The 18812-nt window shown below is 39.9% G+C and overlaps 2 protein-coding genes and 1 long non-coding RNA gene across 5 annotated transcripts; 2 read left to right on the plus strand and 1 right to left on the minus strand.

The window, feature by feature from the left end:
- Window positions 1–3208: 3208 nt before the first annotated feature.
- On the plus strand, window positions 3209–12824 carry LOC130691836 (secretin receptor-like). 3 transcript variants are annotated; one of them, XM_057514832.2, is made up of 13 exons: window positions 3209–3757; window positions 6961–7074; window positions 7633–7742; window positions 8552–8680; window positions 9280–9374; window positions 9449–9638; window positions 9737–9890; window positions 10000–10133; window positions 10222–10313; window positions 10627–10774; window positions 10835–10971; window positions 11045–11339; window positions 11425–12824. In XM_057514832.2, the coding sequence occupies exons 2-13, from the start codon at window positions 6996–6998 to the stop codon at window positions 11548–11550; spliced, it is 1689 nt and encodes a 562-aa protein (XP_057370815.1). In that variant the 5' UTR covers window positions 3209–3757; window positions 6961–6995; the 3' UTR covers window positions 11551–12824. The 3 variants fall into 3 exon arrangements, with proteins under 3 accessions (XP_057370815.1, XP_057370816.1, XP_057370817.1); XM_057514833.2 differs by having other exon boundaries at window positions 10222–10307; XM_057514834.2 differs by having other exon boundaries at window positions 3210–3757; window positions 11069–11339.
- Window positions 12825–13545: 721 nt separating this feature from the next.
- On the plus strand, window positions 13546–14737 carry LOC130691882 (uncharacterized). Its single transcript, XR_009421468.1, has 4 exons — window positions 13546–13683; window positions 13754–13937; window positions 14000–14344; window positions 14449–14737. It is a non-coding gene; the product is annotated as an uncharacterized LOC130691882 (long non-coding RNA).
- A 1804-nt stretch (window positions 14738–16541) lies between these two features.
- On the minus strand, window positions 16542–17860 carry LOC130691884 (uncharacterized). Its single transcript, XM_057514913.2, has 5 exons — window positions 17794–17860; window positions 17596–17735; window positions 17342–17525; window positions 16935–17279; window positions 16542–16830 (listed from the first exon to the last, which is right to left on the minus strand). Exons 1-4 carry the CDS (start codon window positions 17855–17857, stop codon window positions 17272–17274), a joined length of 396 nt encoding a protein of 131 aa, XP_057370896.2. The 5' UTR covers window positions 17858–17860; the 3' UTR covers window positions 16542–16830; window positions 16935–17271.
- Window positions 17861–18812: the final 952 nt, after the last annotated feature.

Here is an 18812-nt window from a genome sequence, read left to right on the forward strand (position 1 = left end):
ATTTAGATTTTTTTTGTAGACTTGGACCGATGATTGACCGATCGTATGCGCAGTAAGATACCACCCGCTGTCTGTTTTGCTACATTGGTTCCATCAGTCTTGCTGGCGGTGTGCCGGAACGTTACGCAATTCCGGCGTCCTCGTCATCAAGAACACAGTGGGTGGGATGGAAATAAAAAGGGCACGTGTTCTTTATTAAGAGATTTAATCATTTTTAATGAACACGAAATCATAGTTTTGATTTTCCTTGGAATGGTCGGGTCACGGGCTCATTCAAAATCGTTATGGGAAACGGAGTTGAATCGCACCAGGTTTTCTTTCCTCCCCATTTGATGCGAAGACTGGAAAGTGGGAAATCGGATCTCTAATAAGCTTGAACGAAATGCTTCTACGCCATGGTTAAGTTTTAACCTCTTAGACGTAGCCAAGAGACTTTGATCTCTGGACTGCGTAAAATAGACCCTTATGTTGCAGATGCGCTTTGGTAACCGATCCTGTGACAAGTCTGGATTAAAATTATTTAAGGATTCCCCCAATGCGATTCCTTCCAACACTTTTGATCTCGATTACAAGTCCTTAGTATCAACAGATGCTGCATGGATTTCAGAAGCTAAAAAGTCGAAGGAAGTATTTGACCCCATTTTCGGTTTTGCTATTTTTTCAGCTTCATTTAAGCGTATCGTCTTTTTGATGGTTCAGTTCGTATAAACGCCTGAAGCTGCAGACGTACACTAACGTATGCGAACGGCGATTTTTATTGATATTTTTAGCTACATTATGCAACGAAGTCACAGTCTTGGTGGCTTAAAGTCCAGAATCCCGAATATCCCAGGCAGCTGCAGCCCATCAGAAAAACCGCGCACATTAGCCGAGGGCATTGCGTCAAAGTCAATCGCCCTTTAATGTTTTTGCGTCTTTACATCTGTATTTGGGTTTATACGGCGTGACAGTGCAACTTCTATTTAAAGAGAGATCACGCGTCGGTTGCGACGGAGTTTAGATTTCGATCAGCTATGAGCATTTCACTGGGTTAATCGAAACGTTTTGTGCTATCTAAAGTTTATTGCTATAACACAAAATAATTTCTCATTCAAGATACCAATTGTAGAAACATTTGATTTGCGATGATACTTGCGCATTTGGAATTTCTTTATTGGTATTTGAAACGGGAATTCAACGGAGAAATATAATTTGGGAACAGGTCTCGGTACCAGATGCCTATGGCATCACCATTTTGTACCTACGCACAATCGGAAAGAAAGGTTCAGCTTGGTAACTATAAAAAAAAAGGACCAGAAAAAGAAAGATAGAGAGATGAGGCACTATATACCGTGTATATAGTTGTATAGGCGCGTCCCACGGGCGCTGGGTCAATAATCAACACCTACACTGCTACATTATTTACACAACACCAGCACGTATAGCGCAGGGCATCCTGTACAACTCGTTCGGGTCGTTTCGCCGTGCCTCCCCCCCCCCCCCAAATCTTTCTTTTTCCTTTCGCTTCATGGCGTCTTCCTTGACGATGTTATAAATATGTTGATACAGATATCGGGGGCCGGATCTGCAGACACGCTTCTTTATTTATCCGCCTTTTTTTTACCGCCTGTGGTTTCTTTTCACTTTCCGACACCAGGAAGTACGCGTCTTTCATGATGGAAAGTGCATTTTCATTTTATTTTTATTATTGTTATTATTATTTTTTTTTTTTCGTGCATATATTCAACAGAAAGTTTTCCTTTGGGTACCACCATTAGGGGGTTTCACTTTTCGATAAGATAGAGTCTTTAATAGACCAAAGTTTCAAGGCTGCCAATCTCTTATTGTGTGCGCTGACTTTGCCTGTCTCTTTATCTAATATGTTTTCCTTGGAAGACGTCCACATAACGGAGATTTTATTATTTTCTTTTTTGGAACGCTAATGATATTGAAACAACCGCGTGCAGTGAACAGTGAAAACGTAAAACTGAGGGAGAAAAAAAACAAAACAAAAACACTGCCTGTAGTTTTAGAAATCAAATCTAGTATAGAATGAACATATACACATTTTTTCCCGATCACAACGAAACTCAATATCGTTTCTATTTGGATTTTTAAGCGGATGGCTGAGTTTCGAGCCGACTTATGTACAGGAATTAGGCTATTTTCTATTTTTATACCGAAGGGCTAAAAGTAGTGAACGAATAAAATAAAATCGATACTCCACGCTCTTAGCTATTGACTGTTCTCAGTTTTTTTTTCGCTTTAACATTTTTATGTGGAAGACGGAGAAGACGGTTTCTTCATAAATCGAAGGCATAATGTGAGAGCCGAACAGCGTCCCGCTTTCATAACCGGTCTACGTCAATTAGATAAGCCAGCATACCCACACTCCCGCCCGCCCCCCCCCCATGTATTGGAGGCCGGGATTTCAGATTTTTACACATTGGTTTATTTATGCGAATTTTCAATCGAGAATGGCTAGTGTAAAGCTTGTTGGTAAAGCCGATAACACAGTGGGAAGCATTCGTGGTTTGGCTGATGACGCTAAAAATTAGGGACGGTAAAAAAAAGGAACTCTAATTTTCGTGGCCTTTTGTATTTGTAGAAAACTCTAAAAAGAGAGAAATGGAGAGCTCATCAACGCAAAAGAAGAGAGAAATTGGCTCAGGCTCTTTCCGGTGTTCTATTAAGCTTTGTTTGCGTTTATTCTTTCTTTGTTTTTGTATGGTTGTAAATGAACGGCTGTATAACGGCATTTGTTGAGTAGACAAGCGGCCACGAACGAGACTTTAACCTAACTTTTTTGGTTCCTAAATCCACCGTTTCCCTGTTGACGAGTCCTAGCCAAATTAAGTCACAACATATTTATTAACGACGCCACCAACCAGAATAGTATACGTGAGTGTTTGTCTTTTTCCCTACAGGGAGAAAAGAGAACAAAAACATGGAGAATAAGGTTGGCCAACGACTTGGTCAAAAGAATAGTTGGGTCTTTACCGAGTTGCTTACCGCAGCACGCCTCAAATAGTATGCACTCTGGGACTTGCGTACTATTCTTTTATTTTTATTTTATTTATTTATTTTGAAAAAAAGGGGGGGGGGAATGAGGTTGACTCTCTTTCCCTCCCTCCATCGTTCGACGTCGTCGTCGTCATCCTTATTTTGCTTTCCCCTTTTTTTTCTCTCTTTTTTTCTCCCGCACGCGCTCCCGGAAAGCGCGCGGGTTTGCCCGCGCAGCAGACTCGGTTCCAGTCAGACTATACAAGTCGATCTACAGACGGGATAGAAATCTAGAAGAAGACTTGAAGAGCCAGCGTCTGGTCAGCATCATCAAGCGCTGTATTGCTCAGTGTCTGTCGCGGTTCATTCTCTCTGCCCGTCCATCTGTTAGCGGCCAGGCACTGCCTATTTGGCATTTCCGTTTCTCTGCTTGATTTTATTTTTTTTTCTTGTCTGGCTGTCTCTCTTTCCCTTGAGAGAGAGAGAGCAAGGGTGGAGTACACGCAGTGAAGCTTAAGACAAGGCCGCATTGGGATTGTGTTGTCATTTGCCCATCGTCTTTGGCCGTCGTCGGCTTCTTATCAACAAGTGGCTCTCTCAAGTTGCTTTCAACGGCCACCTTTAGCCATCCCTCATCTCAAGACTACTCTCAGCTTTTTGTTATCTTTTCTTCCAAACGAGTTATCTGTCGTTTTAAACCTCTGGCTCATCGTTTTCGCAGTTGTACTACGAGACAATCCCCTCGACTTTATTGGCGAATTTTGTAGCCATTAAGGTAGGCAAATGTATATTTATAGGATGACGATGATGAGCACGGCTCCAATGTCTGTTTATTTTGGCTTTCTTCGCGTGCACTGCAATATTTCAGAAGAAATGTTTTCACTCTTCATCACCGGCCAAACGGGGGCTCTTTGGTTATTTGTTTATTTGGCTTTTCACATCCTCCCGTCCTGGCCATATCTTTCTCATTCATTTTTTGTTTGTTTTTCAAACGATAATTTTTCGTGAAGAGTAGTTTGCCAAGTCTGCGTCAAGTTCCGGTAAGCTAGTATGTAACGTCGATCACATGTGCTGCTAAAATAACCCACCCTGTCGTTGCGTAGCCGCAATTCGGACTTCAAGCCCGGCAACATTTCGCTGATTGCACCAAAACAAACCATTTGTCATTACATTACTCATCGGAGTTTTCTTTTGCCTTAGAATATATGCTGCCTTAAGCCGAGGAAGTCATATAAGAGAAAGATTAACGATGTGAAGAGGCATATTATTTCCAGCGCACACCAATACCGAGATGATGCGATGTTTGCAAAGCGATTTACTTTGAACTGCAATCTTCGCCTCCAGATGAGTCTATTCATTTGAATCGTGAACGTTGCTGACGTTTCTATCATTCTCGCGTCTCTCGAGAGCTGTGACTTTCTTCGTTGTTAAGTTATTTCAACACCCGCTGATTGCTTCTCGTATTTCCTTGACGACTTTACAGCGTATTCCGTTCGATGCCACATGCGCAGTCCCCTGAACACTTTTCGGTATTTGATTGACGGGGAACGCTTATGAAGCGGTGCTATGTGTTCTGTGCTATGGATTTTGTCTTAATTTTTGTGTAAAGTTTGGCGCACACAAATAGCAATTTTCATTACATGAAATAGTTTGCAACAACTTTTGCGAAACAAGAGTTACTGAAATATTGAATGCGTACTGAAATGAAGGGAAATGAAACTTTTCACTCTTTGCTCTTGGTAGGAAAAAATTCCCATTCAGCGAGTCAAATTAGCTCATTAAACAATACATAACTGTGTTTGTAGATTTCCCTTTTTTACGGGACTGTGAGCCTTCGGGCAAAAGCTACACGCAGGAAGAAATTCTTCCTTCATCGAGTCTTTTTTCCAACATAAACATGAAAATAATGAGAGGAGGAGCAAGGAAATCTGTAAATGCAATTTTCTTTGCCGAAAAAAAAGAGAACTAAGGACCGTAGTCGTCTGTTGCCAACACAATGGAAAGAACCTAACGCGAAACGCTGTGAGACGGACTTAAAAGCGGATCGCTAAATACAAAAGAGGATTGTTGCGAAACACGCATGGCTGCTTTTATTGTCTGGAACACTGTGTGTGATCGGAATGGTGGAGGAGCTTGTGGTGAAGGGGGGGGGGCGAATGGAATAATGAAGACGTACATAAATTTTCTTTTAAAAGCGTCACTCGGGAGACGTTCGTATTTGTTCTACTTCTATACTCAATATTTTTTTCAAGAACTCTACAAGCGGCCTTGGCCAGATCTTAGGTCTCTTGGAATATTGGCTCTCCATTTCGCACGAAGAGCAATTTCCACTACTCCAGTAGATATAGCGTGAGAGAATGAAAAGAAATGTAAGTCCTGTACACTTAGCTGTTCCGTATAGAGTGGCCACGTTTCTTTACAGTTCCCAAGTCCGGATGGTGTGGACTCGAAGGCACGTCGCCGACGCACTCGTGTTTGCCTAATAGATTCGCCTCTTCAAACTAACAGGAATAAGAACTTTGGACAGACCAGGTTTTCTTTGCAATATTTCCTTTTTCACCCTGGCAGGCAGCACAGTCGGTTGTTTGCACCCGAGAGTTTCTGTTGACAGCGGGACGCAACCGGAGAACCGATCGAATTTTCGACAAAAAAAGAAAACCAAACGGGATGTGTAATTCTTGACGTTGGGGAAATCGAAGAAACTGACAATATCAAATCCCCTCACACCAATGAGTATATCCCTTTCTTCCCATTGGGACAAGCATATGGCGAGTCGTTGATCCATCAGCGTGAAAAAAGAAGAAGCCTCTCGATCCTGTCGATGAACGTGTACCTACAGATTTATAAAGAACTGGTTTGGTTAGGATTTCTAAGGTCTATTGTGCACCGTCATCCTTTCGCAATTGAAGGAATCATGAGACTTACAGCGTCGTTGCACGGACGCTCAGATTTTCCATCCGTGCTACGTGTCGCGAACAGAGCGGTAAACAGACAACTCTTACATTCAATCTAACGTCGATCATTCGTTTTTTTTTTCCTATCGAGGAAGGGAGGAAGAAGACTGGCATTACAAGCAAGAATGCGATGCAATACCGTAGCTATTCCATCATAAGACTTGACTTCGTTTTTGCTTCATTACCTTATTGTTCTCTAAAGAAGAGACTCTTCGTGGGAGTTGCCGGTAGAAGTTTAGAAGTTATTGCTTCCAGGTTATCCGGCTTAGCATTCGTTTAGGTGGAAGATAATTCAAACCAAGGCGAGTTACTGAAAGCTTCATTACGCGCACCCTCTATTGATAAAAGTTCATGGATTTAGCGCTGCGTGGGAATTGATTTGCGCTGCATTTTTATTCCAAATGATGTCAGCTGGGAATAATTAGATGCTGACAGGAACTCGATTTGTCACTCTGGCCGCTGGAACGTATTTCGCGGTTTTTATTATAAATTCATCAAGCGAGCTGGAAGGGGAAATGTTACACCATTTTCTCTCATGGTCGTCGGCTGGTGATACTTAGCGTTCAGAACGACGTAAAAAAACCAACGAAGCCAAAATCGATTCCTACCCATTTGCTTCGTTATACGACCCAAGAACCACAGATAACGATGAGACCATAACCGATTTCAGCACAAACCAATCAAAATACATAGCTTATTCATAGAATTCAGCGGAGAGAAAAAAAAAATGAGTTCTGTCACGGTCGTGAAAAAAAAATCTGATATTCTGTCCTTCGTTTCTTCCGTTTCCCTGAACTGAATTTTCAAACTACCAGTCAATAAAATAAAAGTCCATTTATTATTATGATTACATTAAGCCACAACGCTACGAATTACATGTTTAACCAACTATATATTTTGGTGTTCCAATAAAGTTGTTATAGATACTCTCGATATTATAGGCTCTCTTACGACAAGCTAACAAATGCAATTACATGTATTCATTCGCTTTTTTCTATTTTTATTGGCTCTATTATCAATCCAGAATTACACAGGCGAACGGAGACCGGAAGGGCAGCTATGCATGAATTGCGAACTCTTCTCGACCGTTTGGAAATCGGCTGCTTGGAGACGTCGTTAACAGATCCTCAACCCAAAGGTAAAGGAACTTGATAAATCAGCGAATGCCATTGTTGATCATTCAAATAACGTGTACCGCACTGTTAACTAACAAATTTAAACTTAAAAAAAATCAATCCTGTACATATCACTCAGACATCTAAGCGGAAGACGATGTCCGTTTGATTGAGTAGTCTGTGCAAGAAAAGGAAAGTCTAGTGTTTCATCTGTATTGTCTAAATCGTGGCAGGTAGCTACTGATTTGCGCTACTGATTGACGAAGGGGAACTGTGTCAGATAACAGATGGCAATAAAAGAATATTCGTCCAGACATGACATCTAATCAACTGATTAGATGTCTGTAGCAACCACAGCTGCATAGGCATGGAAAGAGTTTCGATCGATCGATTGCGGTTGACGTCACTATGACAGTCACATGTAATATCAATTGATTCTTGTGCCAGGAATTTGTATTTCATTGCGGAACCGTGGATGTTATTGCACATGACCCACTGATAAAATTGAACAATAAGAATCAGCTGGTTCTTTCTTTTTTTTAATTCTTCTCATTTTTGCTTATTGACATTTCCATTTGCAGGAGAGGAATGTCCACGCGTATGGGACGGCCTTTTATGTTGGCCACCAACGCCAGCCAACGTTACGAGCCACCTCAGCTGTCCGGAGTATGTCGACGGGTTTGACGTCCTGGTGAGTCTTATATTATTTTTATCTTGTCAGATCTGACATCCAATCTCCTTCTTAACTGACGGCTACTGGTCAATGCTGGACCTTTCCTATTGTTCTGCACTACGGCGGGGCCTACTATTTATTGTATACGCACTGACTCCCGACGATGGAGCCCATTTCCTCTTTCCGTGTGTCGACGGGGGCGTTCGTGCTTGGTAAAGACCTAAGCAACGGACATGCCGAGGTTTTTTTGGCTCACGCCCTATCTCATTTAGCATCCCAGCGTTTTTTTCTGTGAAAGCTTTCTTCGTTTTCTTTTCCGCTGACTTGTTGTCTAGTGTCACAATGGGCATCTCGAAAGCACTCTCGTGTCGACTTGCGTACACGTACAAAGTCTCGTCCATCATTCCTCTTAACGAAATAAGGGACGGGGAGGAGGGGCAAGGGTAAAAAAAACCCGGTTGTTTACGGATGACGTGCGTCAGCCGAAAACTCCTCGGCTACCGTTTGAAATGGTTCTCGTAAACAAACGCGATGCGGAATGAAAAGCTAGGAAACCCACCACATTTAGCGGTTTCCAAGTTATTGTTTTTTATGGAAAAGCAGAAGAATTTAGTTTGCCTATAGAAGTTTGGAGGTTCAAAGTTTTTCGTTGTCTGTCGGTTCCTACTCTTCGTTAAGCTCAATCGCTGGAAGACACTAATGAATGAGATGGGTAAAATCCGGAATCCGCCCGCCTAAGCGCATTGCCTATTTCGACTGTTTCTATACAGCCAATAAATCTAAACTTAGCCGCATGAATGATAATTCAGCATATAACACTCCAACAGGCTTTCGCGACTCGACATTGCATGGAAGATGGAACGTGGTACTTCAATCTACAGGAGAACAGAACTTGGTCGAATTATTCATCGTGTGGCCTGTCTAGACATTCCCCTTTCAACACCACGCTATTCGAAGTATATTGCTATTATATTCATAGGTTTTTTACGATATCATACCTTCTGCTTGTGCCTTGAATCAATACTTTATCGAAATCATAGTTTAATTTTGCTTCTTCTGTGTGATTTTTATCTGATTCTAAGAGTTTTTGCGGATTTTGACAAATGTGGGATGGCCTTCTCACTTTTTCATTTTTGACCAAAATTTAGATTTGATTTAAAATACATGATTCCCATTCGAAATTGAACGAGAATCACAAAAGTTAAGTTAATTTTTACATTGGGCTTGTAGATTTTTTAAAAATCGGAAAAAACGGGAGAAAAATTAAGCCCGACAAAATAGGCATGACAGAATAAGCCCGACTTTTTCATTTTTTTAAAACATCTAGAGATAGCTATAAAAATACATGATTTTGTTTCAAAATTAAATTAAAATCATAAATATGTCGTTCTTTTATTCGTTAGGTCAACCGTTTTTGAAATACACCTAATACTTACACGAGTTGCATCGCGCTAACACTGGTGCGTAATGGCGCGCTAGCGACTGTGTTAAATATTCGGTGTATTTCAAAAACGATTGATTTTACGCAAAAACAAACCTTAAATAAATCGTTTAGACCTGGCTGCCAATTATCAGAAGGATATCACAAGTCGGTTATGGAGTCTCTCTCGGCACCTTACTCATCGCCCTTTTTATTTTAGCATCATTCAAGTAATCGCATTTTTGTACATCTCGTGTCCAACGACCAAATCTGTTTCTAACCTTGATGATTTGACGAATGGCAGGAAATTATATTGTCCGCGCAATACGCTACACATGCATCTGTTCATCTCTTTCATCATGCGAGCGTTTATGGCACTGCTCAGAGATAATCTCTTTGTCGATGGACTAGATAGTTTTGCCTTGTCGACAGATGAATCCCTCGCTGATACGAATGTGGACGATCTCCTGCACCAGTACCCCGGCACGGGCGGCGTTAGTATCTTTTTCTTTTGCTTTTCTTAAACGTTTGCGATAATTTCGTAGATTGCGTTTTCATTCAATACTTGAATATGATTTATCTTCGCTCTTAGTGGCAATGCAAGCTAGTAACGAGCTTCTGGCAGTACTTCATCATGGCAAATTATTCCTGGATCCTGATGGAAGGACTCTACTTGCACAATCTAATCTTCCTGGCACTGTTTACCGACTCTAGTGCCATCACCATTTACATTATCCTCGGTTGGGGTATGACATTCCCAATGAAAATTATGTCCGAGCTTAGATGAGGCGCGGTCGTGATAATGCAAATTCGCCATTTTGGTCGGATTATCAGTCGTCTGTGTTTGGTGGACAGGTTTACCATTGATATTCGTCTCTTCGTGGGTGGTAATGCGAGTCCTGTTTGAAAATCTACTCTGCTGGACGACGAACGAGAACAAAATCATATTTTGGCTTCTCATCCGGGGACCTATAACAGCTTCTATTTTGGTAAATAGTACACGAGGCGAATCTGCGCCGCTTTCAAGCGCCTTTAATGTAATCGAAATTGATTTCGTTTTCAATTTTCCGCTCAAAGATCAATTTGATGTTCTTCCTGCACATCACGTGGGTGCTCCTGTCCAAGTTAAGGTCATCCGTATCAGCTGAGACACGCAAGTACAGGTACAGGTAAGCTTTTATCATTAAAGAAAAAGGTACTCTCACTTTCTTGCCTGGCTCTCACGCTCACACAAACACTGCATGCGCTACGCACTACTTTTTATTCGCACTAAAGTAAAAGAAAAGAAAAAGAAGCAAACGAAACAAAACATGAACACATTTACGTCGTGATGTTCCAGCGTCGGCACTGAACTTCTCCATGAATGACCTGCATGGAAAGCAAATGTCCGTCGTCCAATATCGTTAGGACGTATACACACAGTTACATTACCAAACCAAAATCAATGGTTCACGAACTGATTTGATTCCATCTTTCCAACAGAAAATGGGCAAAATCCACCTTGGTGTTGGTCCCTCTTTTCGGGGTTCACTACACCGTCTATTGTATTATGCACGGGGCAGACGACGGACTTGGGGAAGCTGTGGAAGTGGCACTCCTCGTTTCCGATCAACTTTTCGCTTCTTTTCAAGTATTCAAAAGGGTCTAGTCACTGGTATCAGCAATCCTTAATTGAAATCGATTTACCCAGGGATTCTTGGTTGCCCTTCTTTACTGTTTAATGAACGGCGAGGTCCGCGGAGAACTGTCCCGCCGGTGGAAACGATTCCGGCAGAATCATAACTTGGACTCGCCTTGGTCGCAGTACAGTATCACCAACAATTCCAGGTAATTCCGTCTAACTTGAAATTGATTGCGTTGATGGAAAAGGACAGCAAAGCATGAAAGACAACTCTATTAGGATTCTTCATTTGAATGGATGCAGGACAAATACGACACGCGGCTGGCGGACGTCGTTTCATTCAATTCAGATCACGTCAACGGGTGGCGATCGCCGTGACTACAGACTCCGCTCCCTTACACCGCCGTTCATCGCGTGCTACAATAGCAACCCTAACAATTCGTCCAACAGCTGCGACTCGCGATCAACGTCTATTACTGGCCCTATCAATCAATCAGTTAGCACCAACAGTGTCATTGGTCCGACACGCATTGCCTGTTCAAAGCAAATCACCATTGCAAATCGACTGGAGAAGGTAAACAAGGGATGAGCTCCTTAATATAGCACACCAGGTCGCAGTTAGAATTTTGAACGGTGACGATATGTTTATTTTCCCGCAGATCGTTAGCGAAAGCGAAGAATCGGAGCATTTAGACACTCGACCCCATTACGATAGTGACGAGGCGACGACTTTAGCTGATATGACTACCAAGCCTCTCAGGGCAATATCTAAAACGTCATTGTAAAAGAACAATACGAAGGCATTATCTAGATACCTGCAAAACGCGTGAAATTATCACGACAGCCATTCCATTTGTCATGAGAAAAATCCACACTGATGTACCTATACTTCCATTTAAACAGTTACGTGTCTTTCTACATGCACACGAAACTGTTTTTGGTGGAAGAAAGTCAGCCCCCTTCGATGACCTTATTTTTCTTATTGACAACATGTACATATTAATACGATATGTCTTCTTTCTTTAAATATTGCATGTCGTGTGTGGTTGGATCAGTGTATTATAACAAAACACCGGTGAGTTAAATGTCAAATGTGACCCTAAAAATGTGATTTTTGCTTTTAAACGTTCATACTGTCGATGAAAGTTTGCGGCTCAATATGATTAGCATTTTTCAGCTCTTATACAACATTAGGCACTTAAAGTGGTTCGTTTAAGCGTTAACCTAACCCTTTTATGTACAGCTGTGCAAGCCTATGCTCAGATTGAGTATTCGTATCCTCCCGCCTCATGGTCAGTATTTTTTTTAGCTTGAAGCTATAGTCGTGACATCTCACGCTACGGATGGAAGAAGAACTGTTCACATCCTGTGTGAATCAAAGTCCATCTACCGACATCAGACAAACTGGGAACCAACGATTCGGATAAAAACAGGGCAAAGATGCAATTGTACTTCTAGTTCCTTTAGTTTAGCCAATAACATCGGGGTAATCCTTGATTGATTGTGACGGTAAGTTCCGAGTCGAGTGCAAACGTTTTCTTAGAAAAGAATCAGTCGATATTAAGGCGAATAGTTAAAAGGTCAAGAAATATGCGATGGTGGAAACTGGTTCCACAACTAGTAGAGTGCGATAACCTACCACAATTCAATGACCTTATTCCTTTTCGGAATAATTATGACCAAATGACCCTCATTCTTCATTTTCTGAACAAAACGCGTCGCTTAATCGCCGTGCCCGATTACACATAAGTGTAATGAAGCAACTATACCCGGTTTAAATTTAAATTTCTTAACTATCTGTGCCATACGGTTTCCTTAAATGTTCGCATTGTCGTCGCCCAATGTAATTGGCAAGTTATAAATAAAAAATGTCTGTATTCCTAAATCACGCATTGCACCATTATGGAAGTTACAAACATACAGTATAAAACTGGAGGTGTATGTGCCTTCACGGACAGTTTCCACAGATCTCACACCATAATAACAAAGCCCGACTTATTTTGTCGGGCTTAATTTTGATTTTGATTTTTTTTAACATCTAAATATAGCTATAAAAATATATGAATTTGATTCGAAATTAAATGAGAATCACAAATATGTCGTTCCTTTTTTCCTTGGGCCAACCGTTTTTGAAATAGATTGAATATTTGTGCTGCATCGCGCTGGCGCTGGTGCGTATTGGCGCGCTGACGCTGGTCGTACCACCGCTCGAGCATTGCGTTTAATATTCAGTATAATTCAAAAACGATTGATTTGACCCAAATATAAACCACGTTTTCGAAATCAGCGTTTAATTTTGCTTGTTCTGTTGTAATTTTTATCGGATTCTAACAGTTTTTATTTTTTGCCGATTTTTATGGCAATCCGTTTTACACAAAAAAAAAAAAAAATTTCGCCAAAAAAAAAAAAAAATCACACTTTTTTCTTTTTTTCCGACACGTAGCCATCTACCGCTCAGACTCGTTATTACTGGCGTAGGCAATTTCAGTCCATTGGATGCCATTCGCAGTTAGTTTAGACAGTAGCGTGGATGGAGAATAACGCGTGGTTGGAGGAACAATTGAAAAATGGATAAGATAATACAACAAAAGGATGGTAAGTATAAACATTATTATATTGGTTTTCAATTATTAATTATTGTTTATTAGATCAAATTATGAAGCTGCAGGCCCAATTATTGAAACAACACAAAATATTAGATAACAGCAAAGCTAAGGATGGTAAGGCCTAATACGTAATGGTTCTATTTATTTGCTTTTATTCATTTGTGTTTTGTAGCTCAAATTTTGAGTCTACAAGCTCAGCTAGGGGAAAACAACAAATTGGATCGGAACAGTTTCCAAACAGTAAAGGAGGTTTTTCCAAACTCATCCCTAACTGAACATGAGGATGAATTGGCAGTAGGCGAACACAGTCAGGTACCTAAACTTTTCAAATAAGAATTCAAAATAAGTATAGAATTTTAAAAAACAATTATTTATTGTTTAGTTATTCAGTCCACCACCTGACAGTGTGTTAAAGTTAAATTCTGTTAGTGCTGCACTAAAAGAATTGTTAGTAATAAGCCCATGCAGTGAAGGAACTGAACAATTGTGGGACCGTATTTGGGCCGAAAATGGGTGTGGTACAAAAACCCAGAAATGGCACAAGTTCAACATGAAACGTGGATTAGGTACTTTTCGGTTTTTTGTCTATCGAAAAAGTATTTTTAATGCTATTATTTTGCATTCACAGAATTTTAGCAGGGGATCAAGTCAAGTCTGGAAGTGTTACAGGATGGAAGAGTCAGCCTACAGTTGAAAAAAACACTGAGAGTGAATTACCATTAAGGTATGAGGTAAAGTAAGAGGGTATGCACATTGTCTAATGAGAAGTACCATCTTGTGTGAATGAATCCTGTATAACAGCAATCCTTTATAGTTCTGTCACAGCTAGAAGCCTCAAATAATTCTACTTCCCTTGCTAAAGAACAACTTGTCCTTTACGCTCAGTGTTGGTGAAGCTGGGTACTTAAATGGCCCTAAAGATGTTTCACTTCACTGGCATTGCAGCGATGAACATCATACATGGACTCTTTAGGTATGAAAGGAATTTTCTTGAAAATTTTTTGAATTTATGATGAAGCTTTTCTCCTCCTTTTTGCCAACCATGTCTAATCTACAAAAAAAATATTTATCCAATAGGAAAGGATTTTCAGCATACTGGGAATACAACTATCAACAATGCAACATTCTAGGGGTTTTATTTTATCATTCAAGAGCCTTATACAATGATTTTCATCTGCAATTTGTATGGCCTTTCCCAAGCTTCTGCCAGAAGTTGAATCTATGAGTCATGTAAGTCACATGAGCAACAATTGAGATGCTTAATGGTGTTGTTTTTCTTTTCTCAGCATAGGTTAATAGTAACATTGGATCTGAAAAGATTCTTGGTTGGGGCATGACACTGAATAAATTGTAATGATTGAATGGATGATATGACATTTCTATACTTCATTCGGATTCCCGAGACGGTATTTTATATTTAAAAAATTGAAGTGCATATCTGGGCTCCCTTCCTTTCCGTAGCCCCGTTTCCCCTTGACTCGTAATAAGCCCGTAGGGGGTCATGCCCCTACTGTACGGTATATATAAAAACAACATATACCGAGGTTTGGAGGGCTCTGGCCGGAAAGGGGACGTGGATGTCCGCTTAGTCCGATGATGTGTTCACGGAGGGCTCTGTGGCTACCCACAAATCCGAACTAAAGGTTAATCGCTCCTGTAAAAATGTTCCAAATCTTCAGCTCTTCTTCCGGCTTCTCTTAGCCAATCACCGGGTAATCTCCCCGGTGGGTCAACAAGGCAGTGTCTCCCCCTGCCTGGGTTGACGGCAACTTTTGAAAGGGCTATTGTGCCTTTTTAAAGTTGCAAAAATAATTGTAATGTGCAGAGAATTGTCAATAAATTTTTTTTTATAAAATATTTTTTGCAAAACTTGTTTCTTTCATTGTCTGTGTTCACACATTACATTAATAAACTTTAACAATCAACTTTTTTTTGTTAGCTTGCTCAATTCACATATAATGTTTATGCCACCTTTGTTGGTAAACATTGTTTCCATTGGTTTATCGTTTATCTGTTGGCATTCAATTATTATCCAGGAATCGAACCCTGGATGTTCGGCATACCGCGCCGATGTTCTACCAATGAGCCATGAATCATATGATGTCAAGTTGGCTTTTTTCTAGTCACTTGCGGACTTGCATTTACACTTTGAATAAAATTGAAATGCATCACTGCAATATTCTTTTCTCCATTTAGATGTAGATCTTTATACATCTAGTAAGGTTTGAACCCAGGGTAACAGTTATCACAGCTGAATGCTCTACCACAGAGCTATGTACCTTACGAAAGCAATAGAAAGATAAACATATAGTTGTGAAAGACTGCATAAACATCCTAGACGATAACATATGATATGCGATAATAAAAATTTAAATATATCTCGTGGCTGAATGTTAGAGCATCGGCGTTGCACGCTGAATGTCTGGGGATCGATTCCCATGCAAGTAAAACAATATATAAATACAAAATTACTTCAGAAAATATCCAGGTATTACACGTTGTTCCTTATCCGAATTCAAAAAGTGTAATAAATAATAATTGAATACTTAAAGATAAACGATACAACGGTGGCAAAAACAATAAAGATGAATTGAGCAAGCTAAATAAAAAAAAAAAATTGGTAAATGTAATGTGAACAAAGCGAACACAGACAATGAAAGAGACAAATTTTGGAAAAAATATTTTATAAAAAAAAATTTATTGACAATTCTCTGCACATTACAATTATTTTTGCAACTTTAAAAAGGCACAATAGCCCTTTCAAAAGTTGCCGTCAACCCAGGCAGGGGGAGACACTGCCTTGTTGACCCACCGGGGAGATTACCCGGTGATTGGCTAAGAGAAGCCGGAAGAAGAGCTGAAGATTTGGAACATTTTTACAGGAGCGATTAACCTTTAGTTCGGATTTGTGGGTAGCCACAGAGCCCTCCGTGAACACATCATCGGACTAAGCGGACATCCACGTCCCCTTTCCGGCCAGAGCCCTCCAAACCTCGGTATATGTTGTTTTTATATATACCGTACAGTAGGGGCATGACCCCCTACGGGCTTATTACGAGTCAAGGGGAAACGGGGCTACGGAAAGGAAGGGAGCCCAGATATGCACTTCAATTTTTTAAATATAAAATACCGTCTCGGGAATCCGAATGAAGTATAGAAATGTCATGTCATCCATTCAATCATTACAATTTATTCAGTGTCATGCCCCAACCAAGAATCTTTTCAGATCCAATGTTACTATTAACCTATGCTGAGAAAAGAAAAACAACACCATTAAGCATCTCAATTGTTGCTCATGTGACTTACATGACTCATAGATTCAACTTCTGGCAGAAGCTTGGGAAAGGCCATACAAATTGCAGATGAAAATCATTGTATAAGGCTCTTGAATGATAAAATAAAACCCCTAGAATGTTGCATTGTTGATAGTTGTATTCCCAGTATGCTGAAAATCCTTTCCTATTGGATAAATATTTTTTTTGTAGATTAGACATGGTTGGCAAAAAGGAGGAGAAAAGCTTCATCATAAATTCAAAAAATTTTCAAGAAAATTCCTTTCATACCTAAAGAGTCCATGTATGATGTTCATCGCTGCAATGCCAGTGAAGTGAAACATCTTTAGGGCCATTTAAGTACCCAGCTTCACCAACACTGAGCGTAAAGGACAAGTTGTTCTTTAGCAAGGGAAGTAGAATTATTTGAGGCTTCTAGCTGTGACAGAACTATAAAGGATTGCTGTTATACAGGATTCATTCACACAAGATGGTACTTCTCATTAGACAATGTGCATACCCTCTTACTTTACCTCATACCTTAATGGTAATTCACTCTCAGTGTTTTTTTCAACTGTAGGCTGACTCTTCCATCCTGTAACACTTCCAGACTTGACTTGATCCCCTGCTAAAATTCTGTGAATGCAAAATAATAGCATTAAAAATACTTTTTCGATAGACAAAAAACCGAAAAGTACCTAATCCACGTTTCATGTTGAACTTGTGCCATTTCTGGGTTTTTGTACCACACCCATTTTCGGCCCAAATACGGTCCCACAATTGTTCAGTTCCTTCACTGCATGGGCTTATTACTAACAATTCTTTTAGTGCAGCACTAACAGAATTTAACTTTAACACACTGTCAGGTGGTGGACTGAATAACTAAACAATAAATAATTGTTTTTTAAAATTCTATACTTATTTTGAATTCTTATTTGAAAAGTTTAGGTACCTGACTGTGTTCGCCTACTGCCAATTCATCCTCATGTTCAGTTAGGGATGAGTTTGGAAAAACCTCCTTTACTGTTTGGAAACTGTTCCGATCCAATTTGTTGTTTTCCCCTAGCTGAGCTTGTAGACTCAAAATTTGAGCTACAAAACACAAATGAATAAAAGCAAATAAATAGAACCATTACGTATTAGGCCTTACCATCCTTAGCTTTGCTGTTATCTAATATTTTGTGTTGTTCCAATAATTGGGCCTGCAGCTTCATAATTTGATCTAATAAACAATAATTAATAATTGAAAACCAATATAATAATGTTTATACTTACCATCCTTTTGTTGTATTATCTTATCCATTTTTCAATTGTTCCTCCAGCCACGCATTATTCTCCATCCACGCTACTGAACTAACTGCGAATGGCATCCAATGGACTGAAATTGCCTACGCCAGTAATAACGAGTCTGAGCGGTAGATGGCTACGTGTCGGAAAAAAAGAAAAAAGTATGATTTTTTTTTTATTCTGACATTTTTTTTTTTTTTTGTGTAAAACGGATTGCCATAAATTTCAGCATACTCAAAATTAAGCCCGACTTATTTTGTCGGGCTTAATTTTGATTTTGATTTTTTTAACATATAGATATAGCTATAAAAATATATGAATTTGATTCGAAATTAAATGAGAATCACAAATATGTCGTTCCTTTTTTCATTGGGCCAACCGTTTTTGAAATACATTGAATATTTGTGCTGCATCGCGCTGGTGCGTACTGGCGCGCTAGCGCTGGTCGTACCACCGCTCGAGCATTGCGTTTAATATTCAGTATAATTCAAAAACGATTGATATGACCCAAATATAAACCACGTTATCGAAATCAGCGTTTAATTTTGCTTGTTCTTTTGTGATTTTTATCGGATTCTAAGAGTTTTTATTTTTTGCCGATTTTGACAAAAGAGGGAAGGCCTTCTCACTTTTTCATTTTTGGTCAAATTCTAGATTTGAGGGAAAATACATGATTCCGATTCAAAATTGAACGAGAATCACAAAACTGAAGTTTATTTTTACGTTGGGGTAATAGCGTTATTAATAAACGGAAAAAACGGGTGATAAATGTTTGCGCGCCAGCAGCGCGTTAATTCCATTTATTACAAAAAGGGCTGGTTTGACGAGAAAACAAATATTTTCCCTGAAATCAGCGTTCTATTTTACTTTAACTCAAATCAA

The sequence above is a fragment of the Daphnia carinata genome, chromosome 1 (assembly GCF_022539665.2).
Source record: "Daphnia carinata strain CSIRO-1 chromosome 1, CSIRO_AGI_Dcar_HiC_V3, whole genome shotgun sequence".
In the NCBI taxonomy this organism is placed as follows: domain Eukaryota; kingdom Metazoa; phylum Arthropoda; class Branchiopoda; order Diplostraca; family Daphniidae; genus Daphnia; species Daphnia carinata.

Excerpts from the sequence above, each read along its gene's own strand:
- LOC130691836 (XM_057514832.2), top strand. The coding sequence starts at position 6,996 with ATGCATGAATTGCGAACTCTTCTCGACCGTTTGGAAATCGGCTGCTTG. Across the intron at positions 9,375-9,448 it reads TTTATTTTAGCATCATTCAA|GAAATTATATTGTCCGCGCA; the intron begins GTAATCGCATTT and ends GACGAATGGCAG. Across the intron at positions 9,639-9,736 it reads AGTACCCCGGCACGGGCGGC|TGGCAATGCAAGCTAGTAAC; the intron begins GTTAGTATCTTT and ends CTTCGCTCTTAG.
- LOC130691884 (XM_057514913.2), bottom strand. The coding sequence starts at position 17,857 with ATGAAGCTGCAGGCCCAATTATTGGAACAACACAAAATATTAGATAAC. Across the intron at positions 17,736-17,793 it reads TAACAGCAAAGCTAAGGATG|CTCAAATTTTGAGTCTACAA; the intron begins GTAAGGCCTAAT and ends TGTGTTTTGTAG. Across the intron at positions 17,526-17,595 it reads CAGTAGGCGAACACAGTCAG|TTATTCAGTCCACCACCTGA; the intron begins GTACCTAAACTT and ends TTTATTGTTTAG.